The 18,869-nt window shown below is 40.7% G+C and overlaps 2 protein-coding genes across 3 annotated transcripts in view; one reads left to right on the forward strand and one right to left on the reverse strand.

Moving 5' to 3' along the window:
- ESD (esterase D) overlaps positions 1-8,357 on the forward strand; it is a 78,254-nt gene extending 69,897 nt beyond the window's left edge. For both annotated transcript variants that reach the window (XM_073614136.1, XM_073614137.1), the window contains exons 7-9: positions 3,854-3,952; positions 4,112-4,279; positions 8,132-8,357. In XM_073614136.1, the coding sequence (XP_073470237.1) occupies positions 3,854-3,952; positions 4,112-4,279; positions 8,132-8,212 (348 nt within the window). In that variant the 3' untranslated portion in view covers positions 8,213-8,357. The remainder of the gene's footprint in view (positions 1-3,853; positions 3,953-4,111; positions 4,280-8,131) is intronic.
- Positions 1-18,869, reverse strand: part of LRCH1 (leucine rich repeats and calponin homology domain containing 1) — a 377,798-nt gene that overhangs the window by 4,896 nt on the left and 354,033 nt on the right. The gene's annotated exons all lie outside the window — the stretch shown is intronic.

The following is an 18,869-nucleotide window of genomic DNA, read 5'->3' on the forward strand; positions in this document are numbered from 1 at the left end:
CCGGTTATACAACCCATCTCACGTAACCTAGAAATACCCTCTCCTATTGATCTCCAGGAGTAGGTATTTTTCAGGTCAGTAGGACTAGCGTATACTCGGACTATTCCATCTCTCACGAGGTCTAACAGTGAAAAATTCACGCTAAACTCCCGGGCTTTTCGCATTGCCTGACGCAATTGTGGATCATGGGTTAACACTCCCATAGTCACTGCTTCCTTCACCTGACAAAACAACACTGTCCGCCCCTTCATCCCATAAGGTAGGATCCAACTCAATAGGGGCTCCCCAGACCTTTGTTTGTATTGTTTTGCCAGCTCATGGAGTTCAGTTTGTGTAATCTTCCGTACTTCTTTAAATTCAACATCTCTGGGGTTGCGATAATGCACCTCCCCATCTGCCATATCCTCTTTATCATGTTGCCGTTTCTTATGCTTAGTAATGAGAGGTCTGGCATACTTTTTCTTTCCCACTAGCAGATCATTATGTGAAATATCAAACTATCTCCTCATTCTCACTATCATTTGAGGAGAGCATATCCTCACAATCCCAATTTTGGGATGCGACAATGGCACGTACCCTGGCTTTACTAACAGGTTTACGGCCCTTCCTTTTCCTTAAGGCATTAATTGATTTGTTCATGAGGGCTGCACACTGCTCTTACAAATCATCACCCTGACTAGCGGTTGAACGTACACACTCTGAAGCAACCGCTAGCTGGTCTTTTAATACCTTAACTTCTGCCTCTGCCTTCTCCCTTCTATGTGATTCGGTAAAAATAGCATGAAGGAAATACCACCTCACTGTGGACACTGTCCTCTTCTCATTTTTACTTAAATCCAACCCCTTAAGGCTAAAATCTACAAAATGATCTGAGACTTTATCACCCCAAGTCAGGTTCAAGGGAGAAGCATACTTCACAAATTCTTTAGCAAGAGGCTCCCACTCATTGTCTCTGGCCCAGATAGGTAAGCTGCACACTTCCTTCTGGCCACCAGAACCCTCTGCAACCTTGCTTTTCCTAAACAGCTTACGCAGCATTTTACCTAGCACAAGCTATACAACACACTACAAAAAACAGGTCTGCTTCAATTGAATTATAGCATAGACCACGGCACGAGCCCCCAAAAGTTTTGCTTGTGTCTATCTAGCAAGGTTACTCTGTGGTATAAGCAAGGAGGCTGAGACTTCTGCAGTGTGTAAATGTGCTTTTACTATACAAAGATGCTGTACATACAAACTATTAGGAATACAATACAAGACTGAGAGATATCTATAACAAGCAAAATGCCTAGCAAATGAACAGCCTATGGTCTATAACAGTACAAATACACTTAAAGGTTACTTATCTTCTGTTATTGTATGTTTGTGATCTCCATTGGCAACAATTCTTCTGGAAATCTGGCACTTTTCTTCTATCATGAGTGGCTTCTGATCTTACCAGCATGATGATGTGTGTTCCAGTCTCTACTCATCCCTTTTTATTTGTACAAGTTTGTTGCCAAAAGTTAATGGTTACAAACTTGTTTCCATAAAAACTGACAGTCATTTTTTCAGTTTGAGAGCTGAAAGAATCTCAAACAAGTAAATATCTTACTTGTTTACTGTAGCTATAGAGACAATAGTTTATTCAAACTGTCAATCTGAATACAACAATGGTATCTACGTACCCATTGTATGCAACAGCATTTGTTTGAGAAAACTACTCAAGCCAAAACCTGACAGTTTCTCTATGACCAACCACTATTGTGTAATGTTATGTCTGATTATTATTTAAAAAATCATATTTTAACAAACGCAATACACCTGTGGGTCAAAGATATGAGGTGAGAGGTTGTGGATGTCTTTGGATGGGCTGGACTCACGCTGACACTTGCATGCTTTTTATTTGGATGCACCTCTTCATCACAGTAGCATTATTCATGTTCATCAGGTTATGTTTTATTTTGGACTTTTAGAGGATGTTCTATATTGATTGGTTTTCTTGCGCTGCACTGTTTTGAATTTTATGTATTAACAAGGTGTTGTGTTTTTACATTTAGTGTTCAGCTTGCATATCTATTTAGATATATTTTATTGTTTTCTTGCACTGAATAGTTTTTCTTATAATGTAGCAGAGTACGTATTGGCCTAAATTTATCAAGATATTTTATTTTTTTTATTTTAATTTATTGGATATGTTTTTTAGCAGAAAGTAAAAAATATTGTTTTCTTTTTCAAAATTGTCAGCCTTTTTTTCTTTATAGCGCAAACAATAAAAAACACAGTGGTGTGTAAAGAAATCTCTATTTGTGGGGAAAAAAGGACATAAATTATATTTGGGTACAGTGTCGCATGACCGCGCAATTGTCAGTTAAAGTAACACAGTGCCGTTTAGCAAAAAATAGCCTGGTCATGATTTTTTGGAGGTCAAGTGGTTAAACATTTCAGAAAAAGTTTTATTTATATTTTGTTGGCTGTATCTTGTCTAAATATAATGGAGGACATAGTTTTTAAAATTTTGCCAGTAAGGCATTACTTTGTTAGATGTCCCGAACAACACACACAGCACTTCAGGAGATATCACTACCCTCTCTCCAGGCCACCTGCATCTGGCCCTAGTCCTAGTATTGTAGAGGTACCAGCACTGTACTCCTTGATTTCTGTACTACTGCGCCTCCACGGGTTGCATTACAGAGCCTGACCTGGAATTATCATACTATCACTCACCATAGTAACTGGGATAACTCCAACCCTAGTTAAAAGTGTGTCTTCAACTGCTAAGTCTATATAGAATGCAGTTGTTTTAAAGTCAGAAGTCATTTTATGACCTTTATTCTGAGGTCTATAAAACTCTGTGCATGAGATTAAAGGAAACCTGTACTACAAGAACTATGGAAGCTGCCATTGCTGACCACCTTCTAAAAATTCCTGTTGCCCATCTCTCTGCTTTAAGTTTGAGATCCTGACCCAGAACAAGCATGCAGATCAGGGGAATCTGTTTCAAGTTAAAATTCTTAATTTGAAGTCAGTAACTGTGATTTATGGAACACAATGGATATGCATGACAAGCAGAGACCTAGTACTTTCAGAAAGGGAGGTCAGCAATGGCAGTCTCCATACTCCCTCAATGCTAGTTTCCTTGAAGCAAGTTGATGTCTTGATTCAGTGCAGCGGGGCCTCTTTCTAATATTGAAGTGTGTGAAAGTTGCACTGGATGCAGAGAGGATAATGCTTAAAGTGGAACTCCAGGATCACAGAGATGAACCCATTTCCATACTGCCATGAACACATCCTCTAGGTCAGTGGTTCTCAACCGTGTCCTCGAGTATCCCCAACAGGCCATGTTTTGGGAATTCCTCTTAGACAAAATAACTGTCCAAAATACCAAGCCATTGGCTCCAATTTAAAGCACCTGTGCAAGATAAAGGAAAACCTGCAAACATGGCCTGTTGGCGGTACTTGAGGACAGAGTTGAGAACCACTGCTCTAGCTGTTTGCCAGGACTTGCTTTACTCCAGGACTGAGTGGAACTCATCATTACACGAGTTCTGCCCAGGAGTGAGGAATGAGAGAAACTACCTTTGACATCACTGCATGGGCCTGAAGACTGATTAGTGTGTGTGTATGTTTGTGTATTTTCTCATGGTTGTGTGATAAATAATATGACATCTCTAAACTTCTGTGCAACATGATTTCTGTTTTGTGCCTTTCTATATAATTTTTTAAAGTATGTCATTTATCCTGAATAATGTACAATTAACATCACGGTTTCCTAAAAGTCAAGATGAAATAGGTGCAGTAAAAAAAATCTGTTGCCATTGAAACATATTTTGACAGTTGCTTGCCTTACTTTTTTCTGTTTCTTTTATCTTAGACTGTCTCCGCATTTGCACCAATTTGTAATCCTGTACAGTGCCCATGGGGTCAGAAAGCGTTCAGTGGATATTTGGGTTCTGACACGAACAAATGGGAAGTAAGTGGAAAACAGGGACATTGTGAAATTCTTTTGCTGCTTATGCTTCCTGTGTTGTAGAACCATTATAGCCTGGCGCTTTTCCGCTGCTGTAACCGATTTTTTCATTATTCGGGTGTTTCGAAAATGAAGCATGATGTGTTTTCTGATTTACCCAAGGCATATGATGCAACCCATCTGGTGAAGACTTACTCAGGATCACAGCTAGACATATTAATAGACCAAGGGAAGGATGACCAGTTCCTCTCTGCGGGGCAGCTATTGCCTGACAATTTTATTGCTGCTTGCACTGAACGAAAAATCCCTGTGGTCTTTAGACTGCAAGAGGCAAGTATTGGTACTCATTGGTATTATGAGCATCTTCTTTTAAACAAGTGTTGCATTGATAAGCAATTCACATACAGTCTTTAGGAATCTATAGCCACTTGATTACTAACGTGTATATATTCATTCAATTCATTCATATATTCATTCAATTCATTACCAGACCAATTTCTTTGCTATTTTTAAATTTTTTTTTAACATATGGTAGTATGGAGGTGGTTAACCACTTCAATACCAGACACCTTTGCCCCTTCCTGCCCAGGCCAATTTTCAGATTTCAGCGCTGTCGCACTTTGAATGACAATTGCACAATCATGCTACACTGTACCCAAACAATTTTTTGTTATAATTTTTGTTCCCACAAATAGAGATTTCTTTTGTTGGTATTTGATCACCACTGGGGTTTTTATTTTTTGCGCAACAAATAAAAAAAAAAAACGAAAATTTTGAAAAAAAAAAAAAAAGTTTTTCTTGGTTACTGTTATAAAATTTTGTAAATAAGTAAGTTTTCACCTTCACTGATGGGCACTGATGAGGCTGCACTGACGGGCACTGATAAGGCAGCACTGATGAGGTGGCATTGATAGGTGGCACTGATGGGCATTGATAGGTGGCACTGATGGGGACTCATAGGTTGCACTGATGGGCACTGATGGGTGGCATTGATGGACACTGATAGATGGCACTAATGGGCATCATTGATAAGGAAGAACAGGCAGGCATTCGTGATTGTCACTGACTGGCAACATTTGTGGGCACTGATTGGCATTGATTTTGGCAAAGATTGGCACCCCTGGTGGGCATGGGTGGCATACCTGGTGGTCATCAGTGGTGGCAATCCCTGGTGGTCCTGGGTGATCCGCGGGGGGGCTGTGCTGATAATCAGTGCAGACCCCCCTGTCAGGAGAGCAGCCGATCTGCTCTCCTCTTATTCGGGTCTGTCAGACGCCAGTGAGGAATAGCCGATACACGGGTGCCCCCACAGGCGCGTGCTGGCTGTTATCCTGAAAGATGTCATATGACGTCCAGTCAGGATAATGGAACCACCGCCCGGCCGTCATTCTGTTATAGGCCGGGTGGGAAATGGTTAAAGCTTAACTTTAGCCATTTTGTTTTACATAGAGAGGGGGAAATTAAAAATATATATAAGGTTTTTATTTCCGAACATCACCCTATTGTGGAGAAATTCCCTTCACTCCCTGTCCCTGTGACACTCCTTCGAGAAATGGGAGGGGAACGGTTGTCACCACGAGAGGAAGGAGCAGATGGCAATAAAGAGCGACCAATAAACCTCCTCTTCTCAGGTCTCCTGCGGGCACTCCAAGCTCCTCCTCTTCTGCATGTGCACCTATAGCAAACTGCTTGCTATGGAAGCACACCAGCGGGTTGCTACCGAGCCATATTACCTGCATCCATAGACACAAATGGCGCGACTCAGCCCTGCTCCCTCATCACAGGATTTGACTGATGGCAACGAGAGCCGATGGCTCCTGCTGCCTCTGCAAAGCCTAAGAAACCAGGAAGTGAGAGGAGGGAGCCGCTGCAGATGGCACAGCGCTGCATCAAGTGAGGACTCAGATAAGCATAAGAGGGGGTGGGGGGGTGATACTGTTGCCTAAATATTTTTTACTTTAATGCAGTGACTGTTTTAGAAACACTTTAACCAGTTGCTGACTGCCCTATAGAACTTTTACTGCTACAGGGATTCAGGTGTTCGCAGGATCATATATACAGTGTGTATATATGTGTGTGTGTGTATTTGTATATATGTGTATATATACAGTATCAAAGGTGAGTACACCCCTCACATTTTTGTAAATATTTTATTATTTCTTTTCATGTAAAAAAAACACTCAAGAAATGACGCTATAATGTAAAGTAGTGAGTGTACAGCTTGTATAACAGTGTAAATTTGCTGTCCCCTCAAAATAACTCAACACACAGCCATTAATGTCTAAACTGCTGGCAACAAAAGTGAGTACACCCCTAAGTGAAAATGTCCAAATTGGGCCCAATTAGCCATTTTCCTTCCCCGGTGTCATGTGACTCGTTAGTGTTACAAGGTCTCAGGTGTGAATGGGGAGCAGGTGTGTTAAATTTGGTGTTATCGCTCCCACTCTCTCATACTGGTCATTGGAAGTTCAACATGGCACCTCATGGCAAAGAATTCTCTGAGGATCTGAAAAAAAGAATTGTTGCTCTACATAAAGATGGTCTAGGTTATAAGAAGATTGCCAAGACCCTGAAACTGAGCTGCAGCACGGTGTCCCAAGACCATACAGTAGTTTAACAGGACAGGATCCACTCAAAACAGGCCTCGCCATGGTCGACCAAAGAAGTTGAGTGCACGTGCTCAGCGTCATATCCAGAAGTTCTTTGGAGAATAGACGTATGAGTGCTGCCAGCATTGCTCCAGAGGTTGAAGGGGGGGGGGGGTGTCAGCCTGTCTCTGAAGCTCTGATGAACTCCATGCCCAAGAGGGTTAAAGTGCTGGAAAATAATGGTGGCCACACAAAATATTGACACTTTGGGCCCAATTTGGACATTTTTACTGTACTCACTTTTGTTGCCAGAAGTTTAGACATTAATGGCTGTGTGTTATTTTGAGGGGGACAGAAAATTTACAGTTATACAAGCTGTATACTCACTACTTTACATGGTAGCAAAGTGTCATTTCTTCAGTGTTGTTACATGAAAAGATATAATAAAATATTTACAAAAATGTGAGGGGTGTACTCTCTTTTGTCAGATACTGTGTGTATGTTTATATATATATATATATAATTACACACACACACACACACGTGACCACCTGCAGAGGGCGTGCTGCGGATCCTGGGGACTCGATGTCCTTTGGCACCCGCCGATCGTCAGTAATACACAGAACTGAGAGATGCATATTTTTAACTCTGATCACTGTATTAGTGTCACTGGTTCCCACAAAGTGTCAGTGTCCGATAGTTCGCTGGAATATCGCTATCCGCTATAAGTCACTGATCACCGCTATTACTAGTATAAAAAAGGAAATAAATAAAAATTCCATATATCCCATAGTTTGTAGACGCTATAACATTCACGTAAACCAATCAATATACACTTATTAGGATTTTTTAACCAAAAACAGAAAACATATTGGCCTAAATTTATGAAGAAATTTGACTTTCTAATTTTTTTCTTTGGATGTGTTTTATAGCAGAAAGTAAAACAAATATTTTTTTTTTTTTTCAAAATTGTCACTCTTTTTTTTGTTTATAGCGCAAAAAATAAAAAAATTCAGAGGTGATCAAATACCACCAAAAGAAAGCTCTATTTGTGGGAAAAGAATTACATACATTTTATTTGGGTACAGTGTCGCACGACCGTGCAATTTGCAGTTTAAGTAACGCAGTGCCGTATCGCAAAAAATGGCCTGGTCAGGAAGGGGGTAAATCTTCCGCAGGTCAAGTGGTTAACTTGATATCCATTATCCTGGAATAGACTTTTAAAGCACCCATTGTGGCCATTGCAAAATATTCAATTTTTTTTTGTTTTCCATTGAGCCATTGTGGCTTATAGCTACAATTATATACAGTATCAGTCTCCTTGTGGGCACAGTGGATACCTGAAAAGTCTTTATGAGCATAGAAGATGATTATTTGCTGGTCTGCTGATAATATCACATTTGCTGGAAAGGTAAAGCTGTGCTGGATATAGAGGTAGCGTCAAGGGCAGAATTATCAGCACAGTTCTATTCTTATTTCCAGTGACCTTTCTATCACTAGGAAAGGATTTTACACTTTGTAAATATGGCTCTATTACCCTCATGTACTAGACTGTATTGTTACATTTATTGTATTTTCCTTTGTTATTTTTCAGGGCTATGATCATAGCTACTTCTTTATTACTACTTTTATAAATGATCACATCAAACACCATGCAAAATATCTGAATGCCTGAGGCTACTGAGAGAAAAGAAGATTGTCATTGATCCACAAAGAGAAGAAGGGGAAATTTAAAATCATCTGCTCTTTTTTATAGGAAATTAGGTGAAATGTTCTTCCATGTAAGGGAAAAAATCAAATAAAAAGAGTAATGACAGTCAGCGTGACCTTGAGTCTTTTATATCTGAGCATGGACTGCAAATTACAATAAAATATTGCAAAATGCTATCTGTGGTTTAGCTGGAGAAGCATAGTAATTAATGTGCAATAGGGTGTGAGCATAGACCGAATTTAAGGCAAGCATGTTGAAATATTCTTGAAATAGGTGTTTTGCCTGGATAAAATATTTGCTCTATTTTGTCTTTTTCCTGAATTATGCCACTCTGCTAATACCTTGTATCAGTAAAAATAATAGTAATATACACACAATTCTCAAAGAAGCAAAAGTCTTATTTATTTACAAAGAAACTAATACTTACAGAAATGTAAAAGAATATTATAGAGTCAATAAGCATAAAAAATAGAGCTGATTAATTATGCCTTAAGTCCTTCCTCCAAGTTAGGTATCGTAGCCAGGGTTGAAGAATAAGAGAGAGAACTATGGCCTGACTTGGCATTATATAACACACATCAACACCCCTCACTCACCCCCTAGAAAGTCCTTAATCCAGTCCTCAATTTTTTAAGGAGTTTATTGTGATCATCAACATCTTCCAGCAGATGGTGCCATCACACTACGGGCAAATTCCTTTACCAAAGACAACAATAAATCACAGCTTGCCCTTTGATCCCTCGATGATAGACAGCTCAGTTAGGTGTTTCCATCTTGACCTCTACAGGAGGTCTGGGTGGTATTTTTACTGCAAAAATATACTTATCTGCTTGCCGACTGTATTTGTGCAGGATCACTTACCTAGTACGTGATCCTGCACTTCCAGGTTGGGAATGTGTGCTGCCAGCAGCCCGCCCCGCTGTGATTAGACACAGCGGGAGCTGATCAGTGGACTCGATGTTTGCCGGAACCCTACGATGATTCAGTACACAGGCAGAACGACAGTCTGCCTATGAAAACAAGGAAGATCGCCATCCTGCCACTACAGAGGACCTGGATCCTGTGTCGCTGCCAAGCAGGGGCACCGATCAATGCCTTCTTCTAGTACAAGTATCTCCCCCACAGCAGTAAAGCACTGGTTAGGCACACATTTAACCCTTTGATCGCCCCTGATGCTACCCCCTTCCCTGCCAGTGCCATTAGTACTGTGACAATGCAAATTTTTTAGCACTTATCACTATATTAGTGTTACTGATCCTCAAAAAGTGTCAGAGTCCCGACTGTCTGCCGCAACATCGCAGTATAAGTCGCTGATCGCCGCCATTACTAGTAAAAATAAAAATATCCCATAGTTTATAGGATGCTACAAGTTTTGCACAAACCAATCAACATATGCTTATTGTTTATTTTTTTTTTTTTTACCAAAAATATGTAGCAAAATACATATTGGCCTACATTAATGAAGACATTTGATTTTTTTCAAGTTTTTTATTGGATATGTTTTATAGCAGAAAGTAAAATATATATTTTTTTTTTTTCAAAATTGTCTGTCTTGTTTATAGCGCAAAAAATAAAAACTGCAGAGGTGATTAAATACTACCCAAAGAAAGCTCTATATGTGGGGGGAAAACAGGACTTAAATTTTGTTTAGGTACAGCGTCGCACAACGTGCAATTATCAGTTAAAGTGACACAGTACTGTATCGCGATAAATTGCCTGGTCATGAAGGGGGGAAAATCTTACAGAGGTCAAGTGGTTCTAAATCATCACAATGCAACCACATTTTCCCCAGATATGAGCCCTTTATTTGTGACCTCCTGCTATAAACCCTTGCTGTGTAATTCTGTATCTCAGGTTTCAAACTTTTATTCAGTCTTGTCCACAGATATCATATTGATATCTAGAGCAAATGAAAAAAATGTTGAACCGTCTAACAGCTGTATTCTGTTTACTTTAGAGAAGTTTTACCAAGATCTAAAAAAAAAAAATACAGGCATCCAGGCACACATTAAAGCTGAACTAAAGTCACAGATTTAAAGCAGAACTAAACCCTCCTATTCTTTACACCCAGGGAAGCTGCCATCTTTTTTTTTACCATCTGTTTTATCTACAGTTTCCATGGTGCTGTGTATGTGATCAGTTATGATACCAGCCATTTGATGTGACAGTTCAGTTGAGAGCAGAAGGAAATGTGACAATTAACATTCACTGCATACCTTGAATGTATCTGTTTTGGGAAAATAGTTACATTAACTACTTCACGCTGATGTGGTGCATATATGCAGTCTTCTGGCGGGTGGGCTTAAAGGCAGAAAGTGTGTGTGTGTGTGTATATATATATATAGGTTTTCAGCAATACTTTTTTCATCAACAAAATGACATTCAGCCTAGTTGACTCTCACTTGCAGCACTGCTGCTCTGGCCTTACACTCCAGGCCCTTGTCTGTCTCATACAGACTGTTTCACAGCTAGCAGCCTCTTTCTGCACTGGCTCCTCCTAACTCCTGGAACACAGACTTCCTAATCTGCCGGGGTGGACCCCAGAACCATGGTCAGGTTACTACTAAAAGTCCAGCACACACCTGACCAATCAGTATGCTGGCTGTTCTCAAAATCAGGACCCAGGACTAGGGATTTCATCCCACCCGGATCTCTCCAAAATCCCCAAGCTCCAGTCCCAAAAGTGGACTTTGTAAAACACTGAGGAAACTGAAAGGCCAGTTTCCTCTTCGTATTACAAACTCCCTGGAGCTCCTCAACCCATTTGGTTGAGAATTCTGGGTCACAACCTCCTTCTAGACCCTGGCAGGGCAACGCTCTGCCACAGTATATATATAGATATATATATATATATATATATATATATATATATATATATATCTCTCTCTCTATATATATATATATATATATATATATATATATATATATATATATATATATATATAATCGATCTATATATACACAGTGTATATAAAAAGTCTACACACCCCTGTTAAAATGTCAGGTTTCTGTGATGTAAAAAAACGAGACAAAGATAAATTATTTCAGAACTTTTTCCATCTTTTAACCACTAGGTGCCTGCCCACTGTCATATGACGGTGGGACGAGGCAGCTCTCGTTCTGGGCAGACATATGACGTGATTGCCCTCCCGAGCCACTAGGGGGCGCGCCGCCGCCGCGTCACTGGGGACCCGATGTGCTTGCCCAGCGGCCGCGATGTCCACCGGGCACCCGCGATTGCCCAGCAACCAAGCAGGACCGTGGATCTGTGTGTGTAAACACACAGATCCATGTCCTGTGAGAGGAGACCGATGGTGTGTCCCTTGTACATAGGGACACCGATCAGTCACCTCCCCCAGTTAGTCCCCTCCCCCCACAGTTAGAATCACCTCCCTAGGACACACATTAACCCCTCGATCACCCCCTAGTGTTAACCCCTTCCCTGCAAGTCACATTTACACAGTAATCAATGCATTTTTATAGCACAGATCGCTGTATAAATGTGAATGGTCCCAAAAATGTGTCAAGTGTCCGATATGTCCGCCTCAATATCGCAGTCACAATAAAAATCGCAGATCACCGCCATGACTAGTAAAAAAAAATAAAAATGCTATAAATCTATCCCCTATTTTGTAGACGCTATAACTTTTGCGCAAACCAATCAATATACGCTTATTGCGATTTTTTTTTTTCTTTTTTACCAAAAATATGTAGAAGAATAAATATCGGCCTAAACTGAGGGAAAAATTTGTTTAAAAAAAAAAAAAAGGATATTTATTATAGCAAAAAGTAAAAAAATATTGTTTTTTCAAACATGTCGCTATTTTTTTGTTTATAGCGCAATAAATAAAAACCGCAGAGGTGATCAAATACCACCAAAAGAAAGCTCTATTTGTGGGGAAAAAATTATAAAAATGTCATTAGGGTGCAGTGTAGCATGACCACACAATTGTCATTCAAAGAACGACAGCGATGAAAGCTGAAAAATGGCTTGGGCAGGAAGGGGGTGAAAGTGCCCTGTATTGAGGTGGTTAATATGACCTCTAAACTGTGGGGGGGGGGGGTGTAAAACTAAAAAAATGTGGTTGCATAAGTGTGCACACCCTCTTAAAACTGGGGATGTAGATGTATTCATAATTAAGCAATCACATTCAAACTCATGTTATATAGGAGTCAGTATACACCTGCCATCATTTAAAGTACCTCTGATTAACCCCAAATAAAGTTCAGCTGTTCTAGTAGGTCTTTCCTGATATTTTCTTAGTTGGATCATACAGCAAAAGCCATGGTCCACAGAGAACTTCGAAAGCATCAGAGTGATCTCATTGTTTAAAGGTATCAGTCAGGAGAAGGGTACAAAGAATTTCCAGGGCATTAGATATACCATCGAGCACAGTGAAGACAGTCATCAGTAGCCTCCCTGACGGTTTTCCCGAGTGTGGCTCGGGGTTAAAATTCAGTCCCATTAGCGGTAACCCCGAGCCACACTCGGGATTACATTGCAGGATGCTGGTGCCGCCTTACTTACCTTGTCCCCAGGATCCTGCGATGTCCCCCGTAGTGTCCGTGGGCTCTGTCTCCTCCGAAGCCTCTCCGTGCCAGGCTCCGTTCCCTGAGAGCGTCGCGACGCACGGGGGCGGAGCCTGGCGGCAAATTAAAAAAAATTGTAAAAATCATAACACATACAGTACTGTAATCTTACAGATTACAGTACTGTATGAAATCATTTCACTTCCCTTTTGTCCCCAGTGCTTTGGCCCATGCCCTGCATGCAGTTTTATGTTATATATACTGTTCTTTCTGCCTGGAAACTGGAGATTGTCCATAGCAACCAAAAAGTGTCACTTTATGTCAAAAGTGGCTTTAGACTAGCTAGAAAACAGCGATAGTAAATTAGAACACTTGCAGAATTGAGCGATAGTGATTTATGGAGAAATTAATTTTATTAATATTATATTATTATTTCTTTAAATTATTTATATTAATTTATTATATTATAATTTATGTTTTTGTGTTTCAAACTTCATCATACCCAGGATATCTACTAGACTCTTGTTTGGACAGATTTAAGTGTGTTATTGTTAAAAATTACAGGCCTACAATATAAAAACGCCAAATTTCTATGCAAAATAATTGTACGGCTTTCAGCACCTAAAATCCGAAATAATCATACCGCCAGGGAGGTTGAGCTCAGGCGTGTTCGCTAACAGCACATGCAGAGCCCACCAGGAAGTCTCACTGCGCTAATCACAGGAGCACTAATCGTAAGCAGTGAGACATTATCCCGATGCGTGGCTGCAGAGATCGGGAAATGTCTCACTGCTTATGATTAGTGCTCCGCAGTGCCGACTGCCTGGCGGGGGCTCTGCACGTGCTGTTTGCGAACACGCCTGGGCTCATCCTTAGTCATCATCAAGTGGAGAAAATATGGCACAACAGTGACATTACCAAGAACTGGACGTCCCTCCAAAAATGATGAAAGGATGAGAAGAAAACTGGTCAGGGAGGCTGCAGAGAGGCCTACAGCAACATTAACCACTTAAGTCCCGGAAGATTTTCCCCCTTAATGACCAGGTCATTTTTTGCGATACGGCACTGCTTAGCTTTAACTGACAATTGTGCAGTCGTGCGACCGACATACCCAAACAAAATGTCCTTTTTTTCCCACAAATAGAGCTTTCTTTTGGTGGTATTTTATCACCTCTGCAGTTTTATTTTTTGCGCTATAAACCAAAAAATGCGTAAATTTTGAAAAAAAAAACAATATTTTTTACTTTTTGCTATAATAAATATAAAAAAAAAGTAAAAAAAGGAATTTCTTCATCATTTTAGGCCAATATGTATTCGTCCACATATTTTTGGTAAAAAAATTGAAATAAGCGTATATTGTTGGTTTACGCAACAGTTATAGTATCTACAAACTAGAGGATAGATTTATGTCATTTTTATTATTTATTTTTTACTAGTAATGGTGGCGATCAGTGATTTTTAGCAGGACTGACACATTTCGGTGGACAGATCGAATACCTAATTGACATTTTTGACACTTTTTTGGGAACCAGTGACATTATTACAGTGATCAGTGCTAAAAATATGCACTGTTATTGTACTAATGACACTGGCAGGGAAGGGGTTAAATGTGTTCCTTCAGTGTGTTTACTAACAAGAATGGGGGACTGTGTGACTGGGGAAATACACAGATCAGTCTTCCTGCATAGCAGGATGACAGGATCTGCGTGATCTCCCGTCAGAACGGAGATTTGCCTTGTTTTTCACAGGCAGATCTCCAATCTGTCATTGTGGGGAACGATTGCGGGTGGCTGGCGGACATCTAGTCCGCCCCACCCGCTGATTGGCTTCCCCGCTGGCCAGTGTTCACAAATTGCCGCGTACGAGCTGACGTACAATGACGGCGATTTTCGGGAACCAGCCACATTGCCGCAGTACAACTGCGGCGGCTGGTCCTTAAGTGGTTAAAGGAACTGCAGGAATATCTGGCAAGTACTGGCTATGTGATACAATCTCCCATATTCTTCATATGTCTGGGCTATGGGGTGGAGTGGCAAAACGGAAGCCTTTTCTTACAACGAAAAACACCCAAGCCCGGCTAAATTTTACAAAAACACATTGGAAGTCTCCCACAAGCATGGGGGAAATGTGTTCTGGTCTGATGAAACCAAGGTAGAACTTTTTGCCCATAATTCCAAAAGATATGTTTGGTGCAAAAACAACACTGCACATCACCAAAACAACACCATACCCATCGTGAAACATGGTGGTGGCAGCATCATGCTTTGGGGCTGTTTTTGTTCAGGTGGAACAGGGGGCATCAGTCAAGGTAGAGGGAATTATGAACGTTTCCAAATACCAGTCAAAATTGGCACAAAACCTTCAGGCTTCTGCTAGAAAGAGGAACTTCATCTTTCAGGATGACACTGACCCAAAGCATACATCTAAATCAACAAAGGAATGGCTTCACCAGAAGAAGATTAAAGTTTTGGAATGGCCCAGCCAGAGCCTAAACCTGAATCCGATTGAAAATCTGTGGTGTGATCTGAAGAGGGCTGTGCACAGGAGATGCCCTCGCAATCTGACAGATTTGGTGCAAAGAAGAGTGGGCAAATATTGCCAAGTCAAGATGTGCCATGCTGATAGACTCATACCTGAAAAGACTGAGTGCTGTAATAAAAGCAAAAGGTGCTTCAACAAAGTATTAGTTTAACCACTTACAGACTGCCCACCGTCGTTTTACATCGTTACTTTGAAGAGGGATATTGCTATGGCAGCAGCTAGCTACCATAACCCCGGTATCCTCTTCTTCAGCGGGCGCTTTCAGATAAAAGTGGTCTCTGTGGCATAATAAATAAACCCAAATTTTCTACTTTCTCTTTTAAAAGAAACCAAAAAAATTAAATTTTGTCCAAAATTTATGCAAAAATGTATTCTACCACATGTCTTTGGTAAAAAAAAATCCTAAAAATTGTATGATCATTGGTTTGTGTGAAAGTTATAGAGTCTACAAGCCATGCTATGCATTATTGAAAATGTATCAATCCTAATGGACTGATGGCCTAATGCACTGATCTAATTTCTTGAGGCCCTAAAATGTCAGGACAGTACAATAACCCCCCAAATGATCCCTTTTTGGAAAGAAGACAGTCTGAGGTATTTAGTAAGAGGCATAGTGAATTTTTTGAAGTTGAAATTTTTTCCCCACAATGCTTTGGAAAATTAAGAAATATATATATTTTTTTTCTTCACTAAATTGTCATATTTACAAGTTATTTCTCACACACGGTGCAGGCATAATTGTAATTACACCCCAAAATACATTCTGCTATTCGTCCTGAGTATGGCGATACCCCATGTGTGAGACTTTTCCACAGCCTGGCCACATACAGAGGCCCAACATCCATATAGCACCATCAGGTGTTCTAAAGGCATAAATTACACCTTTCATTTCCTGAGTACCTATCACATTTTTGAAGGCCCTGGAGCACCAGGACAATGGAATTACTCACAAAATGACCCCATTTTGGAAAGAAAACAACCCAATGTATATTCTATGAGGCATACTGAGTCTTTTGAACATGTCATTTCTTTCCACAAGTTTTTGGAAAATGTGAAAAGAAAGTGAAAACCTATTTTTTTCTCACAAAGTTGTCAATTTAGATCTTTCTAACACATAGCATGTACATAGCCAAAATGACACCCCAAAATACATTCTGCTATTCGTCCTGAGTATGGCGATACCCCATATGTGAGACTTTTCCACAGCCTGTCCACATACAGAGGCCCAACATCCATGTAGCACCATCAGGCGTTCTAAAGGCATAAATTACACATTTCATTTCCTGAGTACCTATCACATTTTTGAAGGCCCTGGAGCACCAGGACAATGGAATTACCCACAAAATGACCCCATTTTGGAAAGAAAACAACCCAATGTATATTCTATGAGGCATAATGAGTCTTTTGAACATGTCATTTTTTTCCACAAGTTTTTGAAAAATGTGGAAAGAAAATGAAAACCTATTTTTTTTTCTCACAAAGTTGTCAATTTAGAAGATCTTTCTAACACATAGCATGCACATAGCCAAATTGACACTTCAAAATGCATTCTGCTACTCGTCCTGAGTATGGCGATACCCCATGTGTGAGACTTTTCCACAGCTTGGCCACATACAGAGGCCCAACATCCATATAGCACCATCAGACGTTCAAAAGGAATAAATTACACATTTCATTATGCTGAGTACCTATCACATTTTTGAAGGCCCTGGAGCACCAGGACAATGGAATTACCCACAAAATGACACCATTTTGGAAAGAAAACAACCCAATGTATATTCTATGAGGCATAATGAGTCTTTTAAACATGTCATTTCTTTCCACAAGTTTTTGGAAAATGTGGAAAGAAAATGAAAACCTATTTTTTTTTCTCACAAAGTTGTCAATTTAGAAGATCTTTCTTACACATAGCATGTACATAGCCAAAATGACACCCCAAAATACATTCTGCTACTCGTCCTGAGTATGGCGATACCCCATGTGTGAGACTTTTCCACTACCTGGCCACATACAGAGGCCCAACATGCAAGTAGCACCTCCAGGCTTCTAACGCATAGCATGTACACACCAAGAATTACACCCCAAAATACATTCTGCTGAGCAAAAGGTAAAAAAAAAGCTCACCTGTGGTTTTAGCAGGCAGGAATACCGTTCCAGAGCAGCCAAAGCATTTGTCCAGACAGCCAAAGGAAATGTCCAGGAATTGTCCAGGCAGCAGACAGATATGGAAAAGTATGAACATGGTTCAGTACAGTCCAAGGTTTAGCAGGAAGTTCAGGTAACAGGTATAGGCATGGCCAGTCCAGGTGGCAGGCAAAGGCATGGCAAGGTCATGTGGCAGGCAAAGGCATGGCCAGTTCAGGTGGCAGGCAGAGGCATGACCAGTTCAGGTGGCAGCCGGCAGCACTTTGTACATTGGGCCTTGGTCAGGTAAGACCTGAGGACAGGGGTAGAGGCTTCTTCCCACCCAAATCTCTACAAGCCTCCGTGTCTCCAGACCCTAATCCGAGAAAACTAAAAACCCGGAGAAAAATGTTTTCTCCACTCGGAAAACCTTTTCTGTAGCCCCTCACATATGTGAGACCCCTGTGCTGTACAGTGGCAGGGCAAATGATTAGTTCAGGAGGCAGGCAAAAAGCATGGTCATTTAACAGTCCGGGTCAATTCACGTTGAAGGCAGAAACATGTTTGGCAGAGGCATAGTCGTTAACAGTCCGGGTCATTCACAGAAATGGCAGATAGTGGAAAAAAATCATCTTCACTGTACTAATAGTGAAGTATGATAGCTCCGATAGCACGTTCCAATACAGAGGCCTGGCTGGGAGGGACATTGGGGACAGTAGTATCGGGTGTCACAGCGAATTCCTCTACTTGCACACACACGACATTTTTTGGGGGGGGTTTGCGACCTGTTTGGGTAATAGGGAGGATTTCGGGAAAGTGCCTTTCATGGAGTCTGGCTAATGAATCGGAGCGAATTAGTTGAGGGGCTTGGCCTTGGGGATAGAGAAGGGCTGTGACAACATCTTCTTGGAATTTTAGATATGTTAGGGATCTTTGGGTGCACTTAGAAAAAATTATATATGAATTAAATAGGGCAAGTTGCATCAAATAAATGGCGACTTTCTTGTACCAAAATAGTGATCTCCTGGTGGCCAAGTAGGGCTGCATCATCTGGTCGTTCATATCCACCCCCCCATGTATAGGTTGTACTCATGCACACATTTTGGCTTCTGTATGGGGCCTCTTCTTCTCTGAAGTTCCACCAAGGTGACATTATGTATTGTTGAAAGGATGTGAACATCTCTTTTTTTATCTCTCCACTTCACCGCTAGTACCTCTTCAGTCCGCATACTGGCCATTTTACCCTGCTTCAATTTCTTGGCGACCAATCTTTGTGGGAAGCCTTTGCGGTTGGTCCATGCTGTCCCACAGGCCACAGTGTTCTTTAGGTACAAATGGCGGAAAAGTGGGAGACTAGTGTAGAAATTGTCTACATATAGGTGGTAACCTTTCCCAAGTAATGGTTGGATCAGCTGCCAGACAATTT

Source organism: Aquarana catesbeiana, linkage group LG02 (assembly GCF_042186555.1).
Source record: "Aquarana catesbeiana isolate 2022-GZ linkage group LG02, ASM4218655v1, whole genome shotgun sequence".
NCBI lineage: Eukaryota > Metazoa > Chordata > Amphibia > Anura > Ranidae > Aquarana > Aquarana catesbeiana.